This window comes from Apus apus, unplaced genomic scaffold (genome assembly GCF_020740795.1).
Source record: "Apus apus isolate bApuApu2 unplaced genomic scaffold, bApuApu2.pri.cur manual_scaffold_30_ctg1, whole genome shotgun sequence".
Taxonomy (NCBI): Eukaryota; Metazoa; Chordata; class Aves; order Apodiformes; family Apodidae; genus Apus; species Apus apus.
Genome location: NW_026248848.1, coordinates 577,525 through 600,520, shown reverse-complemented (window position 1 = coordinate 600,520; position 22,996 = coordinate 577,525). Strand labels below are relative to the sequence as shown.

Genomic DNA, 22,996 nt, shown 5'->3' with positions numbered 1-22,996 from the left:
GAGGGGGGGGGATAGTCCTGGAGGGGGGGAGGAGGGGTAGTCTTGAAGGGGAGGGGTACTCCTGGAGAGGGGGGGAATAGGCCTGGGGGGGTGGGATATAGTCCTGGACAGAGGGAGGGGGGGATAGTCCTGGAGGGGGGGATAGTCCTGGAGGAGGGAGAGATAGTCCTTGGGGGGGGTTTATAGTCCTGGGGGGGGAGGGGGGGAATAGCTGGAGGGGGGGGAGGATAGTCCTTGGGGGGGGTTATAGTCCTGGGGGGGGATAGTCCTGGGGGGGGTGGGATATAGTCCTGGAGGGGAGGAGGGGGGGTAGTCTTGAAGGGGAGGGGTAGTCCTGGAGCGGGGGGGGAATAGGCCTGGGAGGGGGGAATATAGTCCTGGACAGAGGGAGGGGGGGATAGTCCTGGGGGGGGGGTTATAGTCCTGGGGGGGGGGGGGATAGTCCTGGGGGGGTGGGATATAGTCCTGGAGGGGAGGAGGGGGGGTAGTCTTGAAGGCGGGGGGGATAGTCCTTGGTGGGGGTTATAGTCCTGGAGGGGGGGGGAATAGTCCTGGAGGAGGGAGAGATAGTCCTTGGGGGGGGTTATAGTCCGGGGGGGGGTATAGTCCTGGGAGGGGGGGGAATAGTTGGAGGGGGGGGAGGATAGTCCTGGAGAGGGGGGATAGTCCTGGAGTGGGGGGTTAGCGATGGGGGGGGTAAATAACCCTGGGAATGAGGGAGAATAGTCCTGAGGGAGGGATCAACCCTGAGGTGGGAGAGCTCTGGGCAAGGGAGGGGGTCCCACAGTGGGGGGAGCGGATCTGCCTGAGCAGCCGGCGTGGTTTGGTGTTGCTGGCACAACTCGGGGGGGGGGGGGGAAAGACCGTGGGTCCCCTCCAGAACGTCCCCGTGAGCTGCACTGACAGGAGCGGGCAGGGCAGCTCAGCTCCGCGGGGAGGTGGGGACACCTCAGTGTGGTGGTGCCAGGTTGTTGTTGGAGGGAGTGGGAATGAAAGCTCAAAATGTTGATGGTGCTTTTCTCTTAACACGCGTTATTAACGATCTTTAAGGTCCCTTCCTACACAAAGCATTCTATGGTTCTGTCATGAAAGGCTGTGTTTGATTCAAGAGCGGGTTCTGCCTTGGAATCCCTGCGGGTTTTGCAGAGCTGGGAGGTTTTCTGGAACGTTAATGTTTTCCCTGACTGGTCCCGTCACGATTATAAATATTTCCTGCAGAGCTGTTCTCTTTTACAACAGCTTTTCTGTGAGGGTTGCTTGGTGGTGAAAGAGGAGGGACACACTCAGCATTCTGCACAGAGCAGCTTCTGGTCTTACTGGGAGAAAAATGTCCCGCGGAGCTTTGCTTTACCCAGCAGCTTGTGAGGCAGTCACAGCAGGATTGAGTGTGATTTTTAATTGGATATGGAGTTAATGGTGCATAGTCTAGTTCCTTGTAGGCCCACGGGTCTCAAGGAATGTTCTCAACTTCCAGACCTATTGAGCAGTGCCAGATTCTCCTCGCTGGGTGTTGCAGTTTTCCCTTGTGCTGCCTCTTGGCTCGGTGTTGATCAACCCCCTGGGGTCAAGGCTGAGATGGTAGAAGTGCCAGGAGGGCTTGTTTTGGTTCACACGAGGGCCCTTCCTCCTGCTCTTGCTGTGCCTGCCCCTGCTGTGGGTGCCCTTGAGGAGCAGGCAAACACTGTTCCCACCCTGAGGAGCTGAGGAATTTGTTGGTGGGCCAAGTGATTCAGATTGTGGTCTGGAGGCAGAGGAGGAGGGCAGAGAGCCCTGTGTGTCCCCTGGGGATGCTTCTTTCCCACTCAGCCTTCATTAAGGGGCAGGGCAGTCGGTTAAGGTGCGTTGGGATTGTTACTCCTGATGTAAATGAGGAAGTTGAGAGAGAAGACATGAATTTTCCACCTCAGCCACCTGAAAATAAGCCCAGTCTGGGTTCACAGAATCACAGAATATTGGGGGTTGGAAGGGACATCTGAAGATCGAGTCCAACCCCCCTGCCAGAGCAGGATCTAAAAAAAATAAATCACAAACTAAAAGAAAAACAATTTAGGGTAGATCACTCAGGCATCCAGACAAGTCTTGGAAGTCTCCAGAGAAGGAGACTCCACAGCCTCTCTGGGCAGCCTGTCCCAGGGCTCTGCCACCCTCACAGGAAAGAAGTTCTTCCTCATGTTTGAGTCCATTGCCCCTTGTCCTGTCACAGGGCACAAGTGACAAGAGCTTGTCCCTGCCTTCTTGCTGCCCTCATGTATTTATAGAGATTCATTAGATCCCCCCTCAGTCTCCTCCTCTCTGGACTGAACAGCCCCAGGTCTCTCAGCCTTTGCTCATCAGGCAGGTGTTCCAGTCCCTGCATCATCCTTGCAGCCTCCATTGGACTCTCTCCAGTAGATCCCTGTCCCTCTGGAACTGGGGAGCCCAGAACTGGACACAACACTCCAAGTGAGGTCTCACCAGGGTGGAGCAGAGGGGGAGGAGAATCTCCCTAGACCTGCTGGACACACTCCTCCTGATGCACCCCAAGGTAGCATTGGCCTTCTTGGCCTCAAGGGCACATTGTTGTCCCATGGAGAACTTGTCCACCAGGACTGCAAGGTCCTTCTCCGCAGAGCTGCTCTCCAGCAGATCACCTCCTGGGCTGGACTGGTGCATGTTGTTGCTCCTCCCCAGGTGCAGGACTCTGCCCTTGCTCTTGTTGAACCTCATGAGGTTCCTCTTTGCCCAGCTCTCCAGCCTGTCCAGATCTCCCTGAATTGGCACAGCCTTCAGGTGCCAATCCTCCCAGGTTGGTGTCGTCAGCAAACTTGTGGAGAAGACCCTGTCCCCTCATCAAGGTCACTGACGAAGGTGTTGAACAGGGCTGGACCCAGCTCTGATCCCTGAGGGACTCCACTAGTCCCAGGTCTCCAGCTGGACTCTGCACCAGTGACACCATTGACCCCCACTCTTTGGGCTTGATTGTGTGGTCAGTTCTTCACCCACTCCTCTGCCCCACACTTCCTGAGCTCGCTCAGCAGGGTGTTCTGGGAGACTGTGTCCAAACCTTGCCAAGGTCAAGGTAGACACATCCACTGGTCTCCCTGCATCTGCCCCTTCAGTCACACCATCATAGAAGGCTGTCAGATTTGCTTGATCAGGGTTTGCAGCCTCCCTGGTTGTTTTTCACCCCCTGATGTTGGTGTCCAGTACGTTCCTCAATCTTACCTGCAGTTCCTTCTCTTGTTCTCAGCTCTGGTTGAGGCAGTTGGAGCCAAGTGAGCTATATAAGCTTTGCCTGTTGCCGCAATAGAAGGAACAATCTCCTGTGCATCCAGCGCTGTAAGAAAGAATGCCTGCCTGCTGGAACTTCAAACCAAGTGGTAGAGGGTTCTTCATGTGACCAGATTTTAGGGTAATCTTGGGGACATGAGGCTTGTGTCATGGATGGGGGGACAAATCCCACCTCCAGAGCAGAGCTGCTCCAGTCATTGCATCATCTCCTTGGCCTCGACTGGACTTGCTCCAACAGCTCCATGTCCTTCCTGTGTTGAGGACCCCAGAACTGGGCCCAGCCCTGCAGGGGGTCTCACCAGAGTAGAGCAGAAGAGGACAGTCCCCTCCCTTGTCCTGCTGGTCATGCTGCTGGGGATGCAGGCCAGGACCTGGTTGGCTTTTTTGGGTTACCACATTGCAAGAAAGGCTGAAATAATCTGGCAGAAATTCACCCCGTTGTGTTCCAGCTGACCCTCTGGTATCAAAGGGGCTGAGGTCTGTTGGGATAAGCAGTTTTCCCCAACTGGTTCATTCTTTTTGTCCAGAAGTCACGCTATTGAAGGGACATCCTCCCTAGAGGCACTGTGCAGGAGCTGCTGGGAGTAGGAACATGATGGCAGAAAGTTTTGGGGCAAACACAGGGCTAAAGAGCCCTACTTAGGGACAAAGCACCACCAGAGGTGGAGGGTCCTGGGAGGGGTGGTTGGGAGGCTGGGAAGGGAATGACCCACTAAGGGGAGTCACTGAGAGGGTGTGGGTGCTGCCAGGGGTGGGTCTGGGAGGACATGGGGATCTCATCCCCCACAAATACAGACAATCGGGGTTCATGGGGAATCTCCCAGGAGTTGTGGGGGTCCCTCCCCCCTGTGCAGCTCCACACTCCTGGTGGTCACAACCCTCTGGTTCACTAGGGTAGCACATGAGTCTTCCTGGGGGTCCCACATGTGTCCCCTCTGTGAGGACTGGGGAGGTCCCCAAGAAGCCCCTCACCTGTCGGTGAAGCAGAGCTCCTGCAGACCCCAAGTTAGGAGGGAAATTGGGGTCTGAAGCCCCTCCCCCCCAGCTACCAAGAAAAAGGGGGTGTAACCCCCCCCTGCACTTCAGCACCCACCAGCAGTGCAGAGCAGGGTGGGACAAGGGGGGAGGGAGTAGCAACCTCCCAGCACCCACAAGTTTCTCTGTCACTTTGGGTCCCCAAGAGCCACGAGGGATCAATCCTTCACTCCTGTACAGAATTGTGCTGTTCTATTCAGAACCTCAAGTTAATTGTGTGTGTCCCCACTCCAATATTCCAGCCACCACAGTCAGACATAGAAGAGCAGAGCGATTTTTTGGGTCTAACTCTCCCCAAAAGGAGGAAACATGGCACCCATTTTTAAACAGGATAGAAAGGAGGACCCTGGGAACTGCCGACCTGTCAGCCTCACCTCTCTGTCAGCCTGAGATCATGGAACAGATCCTCCTGGAAGACATGCTGAGGCACATGCCTCAGGGAGATGACATGAGGCACATGACAGGGAGATGATTCAGGACAGCCAGCAGGGCTTCACCTGGGGCAAATCCTGCCTGACCAACCTAGTGGCTTTCCACAATGGAGTGACTGCATCAGTGGACAAGGGAAAACCTACAGATGTCATCTATCTGGAGTTCTGCAAGGCCTTTGACATGGTCCCCCACAACATCCTTCTCTCTAAGTTAAAGAGATAAGGGTTTGATGGGTGTACTGGATGAGGAAGTGTCTGGGTGGTCACATCCAGAGGTGGTCAATGGCTCGAAGTCCAGATGGAAAACAGTGACAAATGGTGTCCCTCAGGGGCCCACACTGGGACCAGTGCTGTTTAATATCTTCATTAATTATATTGACAGTGGCATTGAGAGCACCCTCATCAAGTTTGCTGATGACACCAAGCTGGGTGGTGAGGTTGGGATGCCACCCAGAGGGACCTGGACAAGCTGGAGAAGTGGGCCTAGGTGAACCTCATGAGGTTCAACAAGGCCAAGTGCAGGGTCCTGCACCAGGGCCAGGACAACCAAGAGATATCAATACAGGCTGGGAAAGACATGCTGGAGAGCAGCCCTGTGGAAAAAACCTGGGGGTCCTAGTGGATCAAAAGCTGGACATGAACCACCAATGTGCAATTGCAGCCCAGAAGGCCAAGCACATCCTGGGCTGCATCAAAAGAAGTGTGGCCAGCAGATGGAGAGAGGTGATTCTGCCCCTCTACTCTGCCCTGGTGAGACCTCACCTGGAGCACTGCATCCAGCTGTGGAGCCCCCCACAAAAGAAGCATGTGGACCTGTTGGAGCATGTCCAGAGGAGGCAACGAAAATGATCCAAGGGCTGGAGCAGCTCTTTGATGAGGACAGGCTGGGGTTGTTCAGTCTGAAAAAGAGAAGGCTCCGGGGAGACTTCATAGTGACTTTCTAATACCTGAGTCTATAAGAAGGCTGTAGAAGACCTGTTCACTAGGGCATGTAATGATAGGAGAAAGGGTGATGGTTTCAAGCTAGAGAATGGTAGATTTAGGTTTGATGTCAGGAAAAAGTTGTTTAATATGAGGGTGGTGGATCACTGGTGGTGGGGGCCCCAACCCTGGAGACCTTTTCAGTCAGGCTTGCTGAGGGCTCTGAGCAATCTGTTCTAGTGTGACTTGTCCATGCTCATCGTAGGGGGGTTGGACTGGATGACCTTTAGGGGTCCCTTCCAACCCAAGACATTCTGTCATTCTAAAAGAGCATCCTAGAGGAAAAACACATTTTTCACCTCAAAATGACACAATCACATCTTGTTGCCCTGTTTTTCTTGTGAATCCTCCCACTCACCCCAAAAAATTCCATATGCATATACTGCCACATCCCCTTTATCCCTTGAGGAGGGTGTCAACCTGATACACTTTTGGTGAAAAAATGCCCCTAAAGATGCTTAAAAAATACACTCAAATGTTGGATGGGACATGAAGTGGTTCCTGTGTTGATTCCATTTTATGATTGTCAGGAGCTGATATTGGGGGGCTACAGATATCGGGGGGCTACCGGCTGTCAGATGCTTCCATGACTTCCCCCCCCAATGTGGAGGGTTTGTGAATGAGCCCGAGGGTCACACGTGGTGCTGCCTCTCACGGAGGAACGGCCACCGCGGGGCCGTGTTTTAGAGGGTAGGTGAGGACACCCCCTCACCACACTCACAAATTGTTACTGAGACCAATGTTTATTTTACGAATTAATCAGTTTATTAAGGGTCAACACAAACTGAGGGATGATGTTTAGGGAAAATGTGAATGGCTACCAGGGATATATATGTATTTACACAGTAAGGAAGTGTCCTTTAGGGAGGTAATGCAAAAGGTCCCTGTGCTTTTAAGGCGTTCTCTTCGGGAGAGGGTTGAGGACCAAAGGGAGGAGGGAGGAAGCCAGATGTCAGTCCTCTTCCTGGACCCGGGGCAGGCAGGCAGGCAGGCAGGGTCCCAGCACCAGTGTCCGCAGCAGGGGGGTGTCCCAGGCAGAAAGCGTCCGAACGGGCCTCAGGGAGGAGGGAAGGGCCCACCTGCTGCCCTCGCCCCTTTGATACCCCCTGACCCACCTGTCCAGTCAGTGTCACTGTCCAGAGCCAACGAGCGTCCATCAGCCCCACGTTAGGGCGGTGACTGCCAGGGGCACAGGGTGGCTTGTCGCCCATCCTTTCTGTCCCGGGCCACAGCTGTTGTTTTGGGTTCCGTTGTCCTTGAGAAGCAAGTCTGGTTTAGTTCCTTAGCTGGGGATAATCAGGAGAGGCCTTCGCTGGCTGAAAAGTCATTTTGTTTAGGCTGATGTGGGGAAGAAAAGAACAGTTTCCCACAGTGGTTCACAAGAAGCTGGAGAAAGCCTCATTGGTGGGACAGAGCTTGGAAAATGGGGTGACCTTGACCATGCCCCTTCATTCTTGTTGATCCCTGAGGTGGATCTGGCCATGACGGGTGAGATCTGCTCTCTGGTGAAACCTCTTCTCGCACTGGGAGCAGCTGAAGGGTCACTCACCCATATGGAACCGTTGATGTTTCCACAAGGTGCAGCTGTGACTGAAGCTCATCTGGCACTGGGGACACGTGTAGGGTTTCTCTCCTGTGTGGATGCGATTATGATTGACAAGTGTGCAGATCCTGGCAAAGCTCTTCCCGCATTTGGGACATTTGTAGGGACGTTCACCCGTGTGGACCCGGAGGTGAGAGGTGAGGTCTGACCTGTTTGCGAAGCTCCTTTCACACTGGGAACATGTGTAGGGTTTTTCTCCAGTGTGAACACGTTGGTGACGTATCCAACTGCTGCTGGTAATGAAGCTCTTCCCACACTGGGGACACCTGAAGGGTTTTTCCCCGGAGTGGACATGTTGGTGATACGTTAAATTGCTCTTGCTAACAAAGCTCTTCTCGCACTGAGTGCACTTGTAGGACCTCTCAGCCATGTGGATCCGGCAGTGCTGGGTTACTAAGGAGTTGTAGGCAAAGCCCTTCCCACACTCCTGACACCTGAAGGGTCTCTCGCCCATGTGGATTCGCTGGTGCTGGATTAAACTTGAAGAACAGGAAGAACTTTTCCCACACTGGTGGCAGTTGTAGGACACGGCACTGGGGCGAGGGTGTCACCGTGGGACCAGATACTTGGTGGCTCCAACAGGGTCACACCTATAGGATCACTTGCCCCTATGGGCTGGGTGGATCCTGACCCTTTCCCACATTCCTAGCCAATGGCAAGTTCTTCTGGGTGGACTCAGTGATGTTCCACCAAGGTCGAGCTGTGATCAAAAGCTTTCCCGCCCTTGGGGCACCTGGAGGGATTTTCACCTGGATGGATCCTGCAGTGGGCCAATAAAGATGAATTTTGTTTCAAACCGTGGCCATTCTTGGGGCGCTTCCAGGTTTTATGCCCGGTGGATCTGCTGATTGGTCAGTAAGGCCAAAATGCTGCCAAAACCTTTTCCTCACTGGTTGTGGCTGGGGGTACCCACAAACCCTCCCATTTTGGTTTCTGTTGGTGTGAGATAGGTGGATGGGGATGGTCACTCCAAGTCTGTAAAAGAAGCAATATTGGGGTGACAGTGCAGGGGTGATGTGGGGGTTTTTTGGGGGGAGTCACAGCAACCCACACACTCCCCCACCAAAACCCACCACTGTGGGTCTGTGACATTCAGGGTATATGGTGCTGATCTTAAACAATCCAAGGTACAAAGAGACACTCGGGATGTCTGGTGTTTGTCTTGAGACATCTATGAGTTTAGCAGGATTTATTGCTGGACTAAAGAGATGTCTCAGCAACCCACTGAACCGTTTTACTCAGCAAGTCCCCGCGATGTGTCAGGCAATTGAAAAGTGGGGAGTTTGGTGTGGGGCGTGCTGAGATTGGAGACAAAGAAGGGCCGCAGGTGGCGCTATGAGCAGGATGTCCAGCGATAACCAGGCCTTGAGATCTCATGTAAATCACCAACTTGGCAGGAAAAGCAGAATGCCAGTCTCAAGCTGCCTCCTAGGACTGGACCTCCACTGTCATAAACTAATCCTGTGGTGCTGTTAGCTCAACAGCCTGTTTCACATGGAAATGAATCAAGGACGTGTTGCTGGCCAGATCAACGGCTTATCTTGCTAATTAGCCTGACAGACAAGCAAGGTATAGCCCGGCACCATAGCCCCCTCCTATCCCCGAGGAGCAGGAGAAGACAGAGGAATTTCCTCCCCTGTACAGGGAGAAAGGGGGAGAGTGGGCAAGAACTGTATAAAAATCTAGGACACGATGGGTGCAGCAGAGTGCTTCCCCACCAGCCATCTCACGGGACCGCAGCGGGAACTGTCCTATCGCTTCCTGTCCTCTGCATTTCTGCTTTCCTCTTTCCTTTCTGTCAGTTTTCCTCCCTGTCCTATCCACTCTGGGGACTTTGTTGTGCAACTCCAGTAAAGTTTGGTGGGCACGTGACATCTGACCTCATTTCTGTCTTAATTTCACGTTCTGGGATTAGCCTTGAAACCTTCTCACAGGTCCTGCCAGACAAAAGGTGCAGCTGCTGTGTGGCTTGTACCAGGAGAGGGAAGGCAGAGTCCAGCCACACCTGGCCTCCCACTTGGGTGAGGAGTGTTAGAAAGCAAAGGGGGTTCTGCCCCATCTCTCCTAAGACCCCACACCAGCCCCAGTGCCAATTTGTGTACCTGATACCATGTTATCTTTGTTTTGTCCTGGCAAGATTATAGAAAATGGCCACTTACCTGACTATTGTATTGTGACAGGGTCACTTCTCCACCCTGTGTCCTGAGCTTGGGAGATAGTGTGTGGGGGGGTATCACATCATACCTGCTCTGGGAGAAAATGATGTTCCAAGGTGAAATGGGGGGGTTATCCATGGAGCTGGACCCACCTGCTCGATCTTTAACTGGGCTTTAGGGGCTACACTGGCACCCCAAAACAGTGGGGTTGGGGCACACTGAGTGGGGGGTCTTTGAGAGGTGCTGTGGGTCTCAGCCACCCTTGGGATGAGTTAGGGTCCTCCCATTGCACCCACCCTCCATGAGATGTTTCCCCACTGCAACTCACTACTTCCTATTTGCCACATTGGGAAGCTGTCTCAGGGCAGCTCTCTGGAGGGCAGCCTGTGCCAGTGCTCAGTTACCCTTTCTTTGATTTAAGAAGTTTCTCCTTATTTCCAATCTAAACCTCCGCTGGGAAACGTGAGAGCATTTCCTCTTGTCTTGTCACTTGTTCCATGGGAGAAGAGACGACCCCTCCTTCCTCCAACATCCTCTTAGGGAGTTACAGAGGATGAGGAGGTTTCCCCTCAGCCTCCTTTTCTCCAGTCTCAACACACTCAGTTCCCTCAGCCACTCCTCTCCAAACCCTTCCCCAGCTTTGTCACCCCTAAATCCCGTGACTTCAAGAGGAGGGTCCCCCCCAAGATCACCAAGTCCCAGCCTCCCACGCCACTAAACCATGTCCCCAGGTGCCACGAACTCCACCACTGCCCTGGGCAGCTGGTGTAACACGGGCCCTTCAGACTTGACCTGTTTTACATCCCTCTTTACCCCTCCCCGCGGGTTTTTGCCCCCGCATGAAACCCAGCCAGGTATGATTTGGGGATTCTCCGATGCAGCCCCACCTCTCTCAGGATGACTTGGGGTGCCCTGGGATGAGCTCGGGTCCCCCATCATGGCCCCTGACCCCGAGGATATTTTGGGGTTGCATCGCGCCATCCCCGGGATGATTTGATGTCTCCTGGGATTAGTTTGAGGTTCCCCAGTCACACAGACCCCCAGCCCCAGGATGAGTTGTGGTGCCCCGAGATTAATGGGGCGTCCCCCATCGCGGCCCCTCATACCCGCAGCGAGCTGAGTGTCCCCGGTCACAGCCCTCCCAGCCCCCAGGATGAGTTGGGGTCCCCCCTCACACCCACCGCTCCTCCCGCGAAGTTGGGGTGCTCCCAACCAGTGTGGGGGTATTAGGATAACCCCCCACCCCGGTACCTGCAGCGGGGGCACAGCCCAGCCCGGGGGGCGATGCTCTCTCGGGCACCAACTGGGGGGTCCCGGCTGCGGAGCGAAACCTGCCGGGAGCTGCAGCGCGATGGTGGGAAGGGGCGGAATAAAGTGGGGGACGGGGCCTGGGAGGGGTTTGGGGTGTCCGGGGAGAGGGGTTGGAAGTTTGGGAGGGTGTGGTACAGGGGTGTGTGTGTGTGTGTGTGTGTGTGTGTGTGTGTACACGTGTGTCCGTGTGTTACGTGTGTGAGCAGCAACACAAAACGAGGAGGGCTCGTGTCACGAGGGGAGGGGGGACATCAGGCCGTGTCACGGATGGGGAGGGGACACATCCCACCTCGCCGGCGCCCACCCAGCCTCAGCACAAAGCCCGCGCCAGCCTGGAGAGAAGGGGCTGGGCAGTCGCTGCTTCCAGGTGGAAAGGCAGCAGGACAATGACCAACCCGGCACTTCCCCACGGAAGGTTCTTCTTGCTCCTTCCTTTGCATCTCAGCCCCGGGCTGGTCCTTGCCCTGGGTTTGCTGGGACAGACAAAACCATTTTTTTCTCCTCAGAGGAGCTGTGTGTTTGGGAGGCTGCAGAGTCCAACTCTGCGGGAACGTGGGGGCTCAGAGGGGTTGGGTTGTCCCCAGCTCTGGAGTGTGGGTGTCAGAGGGACCAGGGGCTAAGGCCGGGGCAGCTGCTCCGAACCAGCCAAGCCCAGAGTTCCATCCCATCACTGTCTCCCTCCCAGAACATTGGGCAGTTTGGGGAGATGATTTAGCTCCTGTCTTGGCTGCTGTCCCCAGAGGGTCCCCCATTTAAAGGGGTTCTGTTCCTGTTCCCCTTTCCCCCTCCCAGGTGGGGTGAGGTGTCCAACCCACAGCATTTCCCATGAGGGGCAGGAACATGGGGAATAATTCCTGGCACCCCCTTCAACACCACCCAGTGTTACACGTTTTGTCATGGAATCACAGAATGGGATGGGTGGGAAGGGACCTTAGAGATTATCTAGTTCCAACACCACTATCATGGGCAGAAACACCTAGACCAGGTGGCTCCAAACCTCATCCAACCTTCTCTTGCACACTTGCAGAGATGGGGCAGCCACAGCTTCTCTGTGCAACCTGGGCCATCACCCTCACAACAAAAATTTTTTTCTAAAGGTCTCAATTTCCCCTATTTCAGTTTGAATCCATCCCCCCTTGTCCCATCACTCCCTGCCCTTGTCAAAAGTCCCTCCCCGGCTTTTCTGGAGCCCATTCAGGTACTGGAAGGTGCTCTATGGTCTCCATATTGTCTTCTCTTCTCCAGGGTGTTTTCATTCCATGATGTTTAAGTTCCCTTCCCACTCAAACCTGTCTGAGATTCTGGAATTCTTCTTCCTAGAATGAAAGTTTGGGGGTGTGTCAAATATCCCCAGAAGCATCAGAGGGGGATTTGTTGTCCAAGGAAAAGAGTTAACAATCACAAAATTCATTCCAGGTTTGGAAACCTGGTGGGCTGGTGTCATGGCTGGGGTGGGGGCTTGGGGGAGGCGGTGGGGTGTGGTTCCTGTGAGGACAGACTTCCCCACCCAACCTCTACACAAAGCCTGCAGGAGCCTAGAGATAAGAGGATGTGAAATGGCTGCTTTCAGATGTAAAGTCAGGAGGACAATGACCAACTCCCACTTACCACAGGGAAGGTTCTTCCTTGTCTTTCCTTTGCATCTCAGCTCCGGGTCAGTTCTTCAAATAGGGTGAGGGGACTTTAGAAACCATCCCCTGGCACCTCTTCTGTGCAGAACAGGGGGAAAAGAGGCAAATTTTGGCAAATAAGGCAGGTGTTGTGTTGGGAGTCTGTTACAGACCACCCAACAAGGATGAGGAGGCAGATGAAATGTTCTACAAGTGGCTGGTGGAAGTCTCACAATTCCCAGCCCAGGTTCTGGTGGGGGACTTCAACCTACTGGACATCTGCTGGAAATATAACACAGCAGAGAAGAAATAGTTTTGGAGGTTCCTCGAGTGAGTGAAAGATAAATTCCTGACACAGCTGGTGAGAACACCAGGGGAGGTGCCTCACTAGACCTCCTGTTCACAAACATCAAAGGACCAGTGGGAGATGCAGTAAAAAAGAAGGGTTCCTCCATTGGAGGAAGGAACAGGCAACTCAAGAGGAGTGCAGAGATCTCTTTAGGTCATGCAGAGAGAAAATGAGGAAGGCAAAAGCCCAGCTGGAACTCAACTTGGCCACTGACATAAGGGACAACACAAGTTCTTACAAATACATCAACAACATACAAAAGAGACAGGGAGAATCTCCATCCTTTACTAGATGTGCAACCAAGGATGAGGAAAAGGCCGAGATACTTAGTGGCTTCTTTGCCTCCAACTTTAATAGTCAGACCAGTTTTCCCCAGGGTGTTCAGCCTCCTGAGCTGGAGGATAAGTTCAACAACCCCCCATAATCTAGGAGGAAGCAGTTAATTATCTGCTCCTGCACCTGGACATGCACAAGTCTATGGGACCTGATGGGATCCACCCCAGACACTGAGGGAGCTGGTGGAGGAGCTTGCCAAGCCTCCATCCATCCTTTATCAACAATCCTGGTCAACAGGGGAGGTCACAGATGACTGGAGGCTGGTTAATGTGACCCCATCTACAAGAAGGGCCGGGAGGAGGAGGATGCCGGGAACACAGGCCTGTCATCCTGACCTTGGTACCAGGAAAGAACACGGAGAGGCTCATCTTGAGCAAGCTTGTTGTTCCAAAAATGGATTCTTTACCCGGTGTGTAATGTCCAATCCACACCCAGAGAAGAGATATCAAGTTTGTTACAATCCTGCACAGGATTGTGTGTTAGCAGGCTCATGCCAAGGAACTAACACACCCATAGTAACAGCACAGAGAACTCCAGGTTAAGATGAAGTTACATTCTCCCGGGCTAAAATCTATGAAGTGTGTTTTTGGCTGAGGGGTTTGATTTAAAGATTTACCAGAGCACTTGCATTCCAGGTCCTGTTGTTATCTGTATGGTTAATGATGCATTTTGTCCTGGGCCCAGCCTATCAGTCCAGCAATTATCATCCTAAGCACAGTCATTCCAAGTCTTGTTTAGCAATTCCCCCCTTTCAGATTTAAAGAGCTCAATTTCCTGGAGCTTAGAAGTCTCACTCTTCTATAACAACCTGTTGCTTGGTTTCACTTAGGTATTTTACTTCCAACACCCAAATATCTTTAATAAAATTTCTGCAATGTGCTAATAAAGTTGGCACATAAAATAAGAACCCCAAACCTACAAAAAGTTATTACAAAATAATATCAAGCCCTCAATTACAACCCAAATTCACGCAGGTGCTTTCTGAGCTCTGGGTACAGGTGCAGTTCCTCAGCGAGGATCATATCTGGATATCTTCAACTCTAAATCTCCAGTAGGAGTCAAAGTCCACTGGCTCTGATCAGGCCTCTGTGCCTCCTCCACTCTCATGCAATGAATCCAAGGACTTGAATCCTCCACTCCAACTGCAGTTGGAGTAAACAAAACCAGGTACAGCCCAGTGTTCCTTCTGTGCATTTTTCCAAGTCTTAATTAAGCTTGATCTCCTGGTTTGAAAGTAAGGACCAGTCTATGAAACAGTATAGGTGTCTTCTCACCTGTGGAGAGAGGATAAAGTAGTCCCCAACGACAAGATTAAGAATATGATCCCCATTCAACTGCATCTGGACTTCTTTCCCAGGCAAACTGTCTAAAGGATAAAGTTTTCCATAAAGATCTCAAAGAGGATTATTCCCTTGGGGTTATGTGGATTCTTAGCTGAGCTAAGGGCAAAACATCTATCCATTTCATCTGGGTTTCCTGGCACAGATTTGAAATTTGTCTCTTTGAGATCTGATTCATCCATTCTACCTTTCCACTAGATTGTGGTCTCCACGGGGCATGCAGTTCCCACTTTATGCCTAGAACTCCCACGAAGTCTTGTATCACATTTACTGTGAAGTGGGGTTCTCTGATGACATTTTTATAGGTACTCCAAACCTAGGAATGACTTATTTCAAAAGAATTTTACTTCCTTTGCTTGATTGTTGTGACACGGAAAGGCCAGAGTCTGACCTGAGAAGGCTCCTAACACCAACAAATAACTGCACCTGCTTTGCCGTGGTAGTTCAGAATAATCTCCTGGAGTGTTTTTCCTCTCCCGGTGGTGGCCTTGGCTGGATTTTAGGGTTACTCTTTCAAGGACAGTTCACACTTTCTGGTCATGCTTTGGGCTATACTGAGCATCCCTGCTCCGATAATGTGGGTCGTTAGTAAGTCAATTAGGGCTTCTGCCCCCACATGCATTGTTGAAGAGTTCTTTGCACCACCTCCTTCATTACTATGGATGTCACGATGAGTCATTTATCTGGCACTACCCACCATGAAGTCCACCATTGCTGGACTTTCGAGCAGTAGTGTACCTATATAGAAACATAAAAAAACAATTAATATTATTCTTAAAAGACAATACAGAAAATTGCTACTTATATTCACTATGATTGTGAAACTGATTGTCAGTCTCAAATGCAGTTCATCTAGTGTCCTTTTAATTTTGATTTATAAAGGGTTATCTGTTCAAAGTATCACTGTCCACTTGTCTCCAGATGCTGCTCTTGATACCACTCCAAACACGTCTTTAGTCAGTCCAAATATTCATAGTTTTTCTTTTTAGGCTGATGTTGATATAAGAAAATAAATGATAAAATTTTGTTTAGTGTGACTTTTGTTTGCTCTGTGTTTTTCCACTATAAAAAGCAGATGTACGTTTAGCTAAATATTACCTAACATTACAAAGTGTTCTATTATATATTAAGTTCCGTCCTTAACCCTGACATTCTTAAGAACTGCATAGATAATACACGGCTCAAACTAACAGTAAGAGCATCTCGAACCGATTAAAAGCTGCTGAGGTTGCCATATCGAGGTAGAGCATGAGCTGAAACTACCGGTGTTAAGAGTTTACCTAAAGGGCAAGTGATGAAGACTTTGTAAACGGCAACCCGAGGAAGGAAACGACCACCAGGGAGTCTGTGGTACTGAAGGAAGGTTAGGTGGCAGCAAAGACCATAGAATTGTTAGAAATGAATTGTAGTGTTGATTTTGCATTCTAGTGTTAGAAATGTAGTGTTTGGTTTGGTTCATATATATATATTCTAGTGTTAAGACCACATATAGTTTGTTTGACCACATTTATATTAGGACCACATATAGGAATATATAGTTTGTTTGAGATATATATTTTAGTGTTAGGATAATTGTTTGTTTGAGAGATATCTACACATTCCAATGACACCTGGAGTGGTTTATGGGCCAAGAAACTGAGGGACTTAATTGGGCTCCATCTGGGGGATCTGAACATGGAGAAGGATTTATGGCCCAAGATAAGGCCGAACAAAGCTACTTCTATGCTGCTCTTCAGGGCAGGATGACACCAGTAGATTGTTAATTGGGAAGACAGCCAAGGGGGCAAGAAAGGTCAAAATGTTACCTTAAAAGGTAAAAAGTAAACTGCTAGAATGGAATGTGTAAACAGGGGCGGGAAACTTAGAGGATAATTTGAAGCGTCGGATAGGCTGTAAACCCTGGAGTGCCCAGCCAGTGGGGAAACAGGGGAGGGAATTTTGCGTCGGGAATAGGGAATATAAACCGTTATTCACCTTGCTATAGGTGTGCCTACTTGCTTAGGTCACCCATTCTTGCAAGGATGTAAATAAACTGTGCTTGGCTGAAGGATCTGTGTGGGCCTGCTCATTGGCGCGACAAACGTTTCTCACAGAATGAACCTGGTTTTGCTGATGTAATCATGGGCGTATTTAGGACATTTCATTAATATGTAACGATTTTGTAGATACAAACTGTTTGAAATCTCAGTGTTGTTGGAGCACTTATGGTGGAGAATCCCCAGTGCTGCCCCAGCACCTCCACTGAAGAACATCTACTTAACAGTTACTTGTTTCCTGTTGAGTTCAATTTCTTTGTTTCATCGTGTTGGTTGGAAGAGGCTCAGCTTCTGTCTCCAAGACTCAGTCACAGTAGTCCAAGGATGCATCATAGAATCATAGAATGGTTTGGGTTGGAAGGGACTTTCTTTTTAATAACACAAGCACAAGACACAAGTAAAACAAAAAGGCAATATCAGACTCAAATAAAACAACAAAACTCTCTCAGAATACCATCTTTAGACTGTCTCTTTCCCCTTTTTGTCAGATCCCAGTCAATATGCAGAAGCAATAACCGCAGTGCAATAAACAATGTAAGTAATTTGAAAGGCCCAAATTACCACAACCAGAAAAATCTTAATCAAATCACAAAGACAGAAACCTTAGTCGGGCAAACAGAAGCACCAATGTCAGTGAACGGAGTTAACCAATCAGGGGACACTCCAGGTTAAGATGAAGTTACATTGTCTGGGGGCTAAAATCAATAAGGGGTGTTTTGGCTTAGGGATTTGATTTATAGATTTACTCAAGCACTGACGTCTCAGATTTGACTTCTCAGATTTGGGGCATTCCAGCTCCTGTTGTTATCTGTATAGTTAACGACCGGTCCCAGTCTATTATCACTCAGCAATTATCACCCTAAGCACCTTCATTCTGAGTCCCGTTTAACATCCCCACGCATGGTAGGGGGGTTGGAACTACATGATCTCTAACCACCCTCCCCACCCAACCCATTCCGTGATTCCGTGATGGGCGACCCCAACTCAGCCCAGCATAACCCAACTCATCCACAGAGGGAGGGAGCTGCAATTGCTGTCCGTTATTAATTGAAATAAGTAAGATTTGGGGAAAAAAAAAAAAATAAATGGGGGGAAATCCCATAAAAGAGAACATAAGGGACACGCAGAATAAAAACAAGGCCCCGATAACAGTGAAATAGTGAGAATTGGACAAAACCAGATTCCAGTTAGAGACAAACACGCCCCAATAGTCACCAGCCCTTGAGACAGGTCTCAAGGACAGATGGAAGGGATGGGAAGGAGCTCTGCCCACAGCTTGGCTTGGTGACAGCCTTGAGCCCTGGGGAAACACACCGAGTAATTGACATCACCATAGGAATATATTAATGAGCCATTAGCATACTGAAATCCACACCCACAGGCTAGAGGGACCCCTGCTAACAACAACCCCCCACTCTTTGCACAGGCACAGGGACATTCCTGAGCATTGCCCCTGGGGATGGGAGGGAGGGATTAGTGACCCACCGCGTGTGCAGTGACACAACAATGTTAGGGATCAAGTTCTTTCTCACGCTTTCGGGTATAAAAGCAGCACTTGTGTTTCAGGAAGCTGAGCTTGCCCCGTGGGACACCCCCCTGCTCCCTTTCCTGGGCAGAACTGGAGATGGAAGCGAATCTCCGCTCGGTGTGGGTTGGCTTCTCGCCCACCGGGTGCCCCGGAGCTGCTCCCGGGACATTCCCGGGGTCCCCGCCGGGAGCGCCCCCGAGCGGTGGGTCGGGGAACTGCGACCCCGAGGGCAGCGCCACGAGAGCGGGATGGGGGGAGGAACCGGGAATGTCTGCTTGGAAGAGCCGGGCGTTTTGGTGTCATCAAACTGAATAAGGGAAATGGGGCACGTAGACGCCTGGCAAGACAAAGGGGGGTGTTTTTCTCTGGCGAAGCTGCGTGTTTGGAACAGGGGTGATTGCTTTAAGGCTGGGGTGTAGGCACGACTGCTTCCAGTGAGGCACCTCCTGACACTCCTCTCGGGTGCATCCTTAAAAAATGCGGGAAAATATTTGGGAATGTTGTAGCGACTAAAGAGAAAATTAAAATGTATTGTAGTTGTTGGCCACTAAACGGAACTTTGAATTATTACGGTACATTTCAGTTGGTGATGTTTTGTAGCCGTATGGGTAAGTGGGATGAGGTGCTGTGTGTGGATGCTCTTTGATTTTGTATGGAAGGCCAGAGATTCAAAAGAGGTGTGGTGTTAAGGAGGGATGTATTTTGTATGCAGGACTGAGAACTAGCAAGAAAGGTTGCTGTAAGTTGGTGAAAGGGGGTGAGGATGCAGATGATCTGCGGTTGTTGGTGCCCTCAGCCCCCTGAAAATGCACCACTTGAGTATGAGAGGAGCGAAAGGGGGGAAGAGTGGGCCAGGGGAAGGAGGGGACAGTGTCCTGCTGTTCAGCTCCCCTTAAGACAGGCAGTGGGGGTGGAGCGACAGCTTGTTCGGTGTGTGTCCCTTTTACAGCAATCAGACCTGTTAAATCGGAACAGTGTGTGGTTGTATCCCCGGAGGGGATGTACGGGCTACTCGAAACAATCATGATGAGACATAACCCCACCTGGGGGAGGATAGCCAAGCACTTTTAGAGACCCTCCTCACTACTGAGGAAAAGCAAAATATCCACAAGGTCACATTAATCAGGTTATGCCCAGAGAGAACCTGGACTAGGATCCTAACTCCAGGAGGGACCTGGACGGACATGGGTGGTGTCAGCCCTTAGTCTTGTGTGGGGTTTGGCACAGAAATTGTAAACAGAAAAACCTGCCAAATTGATATGGGGTTAGACAGGAGACTGGTGAGGAGTCCTCGATCTTTTATGAGAGGCTGTGTGAAAGTGGACTTTTTTTTCCTCACACCTGTGAGAGGCTATAAGGTGGACTGGTTTGGATCTGGAGCAGGAAACTAACTGAAAGATGTTTAACATGCTGTTCATTGGTCAGTCAGCCTCAGGTATCAGCAAGAAATTAAAGAAATTGGATGGGGCAGGAGAAATGTCACTCTCACAGTTGATCTGAAATAGTGTGTAAGGTGTACAGCAACTGAGATGAGAAGGAGAAAGAGGAACAAAACAAAATGAAATTGCAGGCATCACTAACAGCTGCTGCTAAAACTGAACTCTAAATAAGTATTCCCCAATTCCCAAGCATAATTCATTAAGTAAAATTATGTAGAGCTCAATTGCTTCGAGAGACCATCAGTATAATTCTCTGTGAAAACTGTGTTAACCTTAGTAGTTTTACTTCACTTGCATTACTAAAAAATCCCAAACAAACTTGCTGAGGAGACCACTCAGTCCCACTGCCCAGGTCTCCAACATAGACGTTGAACAGCACTGGTCCCAGTACTGACCCTTGAGGAACATCACTTGTCACCTGCCTCCACTTGGACACTGAATCATTGACCACAACTCTCTGGGTGTGGCCATCCAGCCAATACTTATCCACCCATTGTTCCATCTGTTAAATCCATGTCTTGTCAATTTGGAGACCAGGATGTCATATGGGACAGTGTCAAACGCCTTGCACCAATCCAGGCAGATGACATCAGTTGCTCTGCCACCACCCACCGTCTCTGCAGCCTTGTTGTAGAAGGCCACCAAACTGGTCAGGCATGACTTGTCCTTAGTGAAGCCACGTTGGCTGTCACCAATCACCTCCTTATTTTCCATGTGCCAGCAGATTTTCCTGGAGGATCTGTTTCATGATCTTACCGGGCACAGAGGTGAGACTGACTGGCCTGAAGTTCCCCAGGTCTTCCATTTACCCCTTTAAAAAAAAAGGGGATGTGTGGCCTTTTTTCGAATCATCATGAGCCTCACCAGACCACCAGGACCTCTCAAATATGATGGACAGAGGCTCAGCAACTGCATCCACCAGTTTCCTCAGGACCTGTGGATGGACCCCATCAGGTCCCACAGACTTGTGCACCTTCAGGTTCTTTAGATGGTCATGAACCTGTTCTTCTCCTACAGTGGGAATTACTTTCTTCTCCCAGTCCCTGCTTTTACCTGCTGCGGCCTTTGCAATGAGGCTGGAGCACTTGCCAGAGAAGACTGATGCAAAGAAGTAATTTAGAACCTCAGAAATTATGATCTAACTTTAGGATCCTGATTGGCAAGATCTTGAAGCTATGATGCACATGGTGTTTGATAGTACCAAGAGGGAAATGGCTCATAAAGCAGCTAGAACACAAGTTGAAGTGCAGATTGCTTCAGGAATCCTGCAGGGGGACCATGACAACCTTTAACACAGTATCAAATGTGGATTTTGTTTGGTATTCAAAATGCAGTTCCTAGAGAAATTAATTGGTCCAAATTGTATGAATCACAGGATCACAGAATGTCAGGGGTTGGAAGGGACATCCGGAGATCACCGAGTCCCACCCCCCTGCCAGAGCAGGACCAAAAACTAGGGCAGATCACTCAGAAAGGCATCCAGACAGGTCCTGAAAGTCTCCAGAGAAGGAGACTCCACAGCCTCTCTGGGCAGCCTGTCCCAGGGCTCTGTGGCCCTCACAATGAAGTAGCTTTTCCTCAGGTTGAGGTGGAACTTCTGTGCTTGAGTGCCGAAATGAAGCACGATCAAAAAGAGTCCCCTACAGACTTTCTGAATAGATTGAAAACTGTGGCTCATAAATACACAACTATCCACCCTGAAACAGAGGAAGGTAGGAGTCAAGTAGACCACCTCTTTATGGCACAATCCACAGATGATATGAGAAGAATATTACCAAAGTTGCAAGGTGCCAACTGCCGAGATTTACATAAACCTCTGGATGTTGCTTGGGCCGTGTATAGAAATAAGAGAGAGGTTTGGAAGGGAAAGACACAAATTAGTAGTGTTTATGGAGGAAAATGCCTGTCAAGGAAGGGGGATGAAAAGAGGCAGTTATTGGGGAGGTGGCCAGAGACAAGATTACCAGGTAGAAGGAGAGTATTGGCAGATCTGTGTCTTTACTGCAAATAAAAGGGTCGTTGGAAAAGGGATTGCCCATTTAAAATATTCTGCTGAAACAGCTCCTTCCAATCCATGAGGGTTAGGGAGGATTAGGGAGGACTGGAGGAGTCTATCCCAGCAAAGCCCCTGGTTAAACTAAAGGTGGGAGATGAAAAAAATTGAGTTTCTGGTAGACACAGGTGCTGCATATTCTGTTTTGAACACTTTGGAAGGGGAAATAAGCAACAAAACTGTAAGCATTATTGGTGCAAAAGGAACCAGCGAAAAACTGCCATTCTTTAAACCTCTAAAAATGAAATTTGGAAAACAATGGGTCAGCCATCAGGTTTTGTACCTGACGAGTTCTCCAATACCTGTGTTAGGATGAGATGTACTTGAAAAATTGAAAGCAGAAATTAAATCCAAAGAAGGTCTGAGTGAATTTTTTATTCAAGTATGTCGAGGCAACAGCCTTGCTGTTGTTGCAGGAGAGGAACCCTGAAGAAAAGAAAATACCCGAAGAAGTGGAAGATGCTGTGGTCCTGTGGGCTGGAGAAATGATGGGAAAATCCGAAAGACCAGACCCAGTCAGAATTGATCTTAAGCCAGGATCATAAATGATAGGAGTTGTTGGGCCCAGCTGTGAACCTTGGCCCCTGCGCTTAACAAGGTCCCTATTCGGGAGTAAAGTAGGTGGGTTCAGCTAAAGGTCACCAGGAAAACTATCTCTCCAACAGCCACAAAGGGACACCAGAGACCATCAAACCTCTCCTGGAAAGGTTTCTAGCCATCTATTGTGCAGGCGCAGTGAACACGCAAATGTTTTAATCAATTCTAACATGCTTTGTTGGGTTGGTATTGTGTTTTATTGTTTGTTTGTTTGTTTGTTTGTTTGTTTCCTGGGAATTCCTGCGGTCTAGAACTCCAAACGGAGCCTTAGAGACTTTTCTTCGGCGGGATTTTACGGTGACGCACAGACACACAGACACACACACAGACACACACGTCTCACCCCCCTCCAAAATTCCAAGCCCTCCCCCCGGACACCCCCACGTCCCCCTCGGCCCCGCCCCTTCATTTCCTGCCCTTCCCACCATCGCGCTGCAGCTCCCGGCAGGTTTCGCTCCGCAGCCGGGACCCCCCAGTTGGTGCCCGAGAGAGCATCGCCCCCCGGGCTGGGCTGTGCCCCCGCTGCAGGTACCGGGGGTGGGGATGATGGGGGGGTTATCCCAATATACTGTACTTGGGGCGAGCACCCTAAGTCCGGGGGGGAGGGCACGACTGGGCTCGAGGGGGGACCCCAACTAAGCCCGGGAGTGGGGGGCTGTGACTGGGGACCCTTCAACTCATCGCAGGGGACCCCAGCTCATCCCGAGGTCGGGGGAATGTTATTAGGGACCTCCCAAGTCTTCCCTGGGGACCCCAAATCATCCCGGCCATGGGAGGCTGCAATGGGAGGCCCCCAAATACTCCTGAGGGTCAGGGGCCATGATGGGGGACTCCCAATTTATCCCAGGGGACCCCAGCTCATTGCCGGGGCTTGGGGACTGGGTTAAGGAACCCCCAAATCATAGCAGGGGTGGGTGGGTG

General features: G+C 50.6%; 1 protein-coding gene and 1 pseudogene across 1 annotated transcript; one reads left to right on the top strand and one right to left on the bottom strand.

Moving 5' to 3' along the window:
- Positions 1–7,230: 7,230 nt before the first annotated feature.
- LOC127396180 (zinc finger protein 239-like) lies at positions 7,231–20,139 on the bottom strand. Its single transcript, XM_051643785.1, has 3 exons — positions 20,038–20,139; positions 18,127–18,293; positions 7,231–7,853 (listed from the first exon to the last, which is right to left on the bottom strand). Exons 1-3 carry the CDS (start codon positions 20,137–20,139, stop codon positions 7,259–7,261), a joined length of 864 nt encoding a protein of 287 aa, XP_051499745.1. The 3' UTR covers positions 7,231–7,258.
- Positions 20,140–22,518: 2,379 nt separating this feature from the next.
- Positions 22,519–22,996, top strand: part of LOC127396179 (zinc finger protein 850-like) — a 35,382-nt pseudogene continuing 34,904 nt past the window's right edge.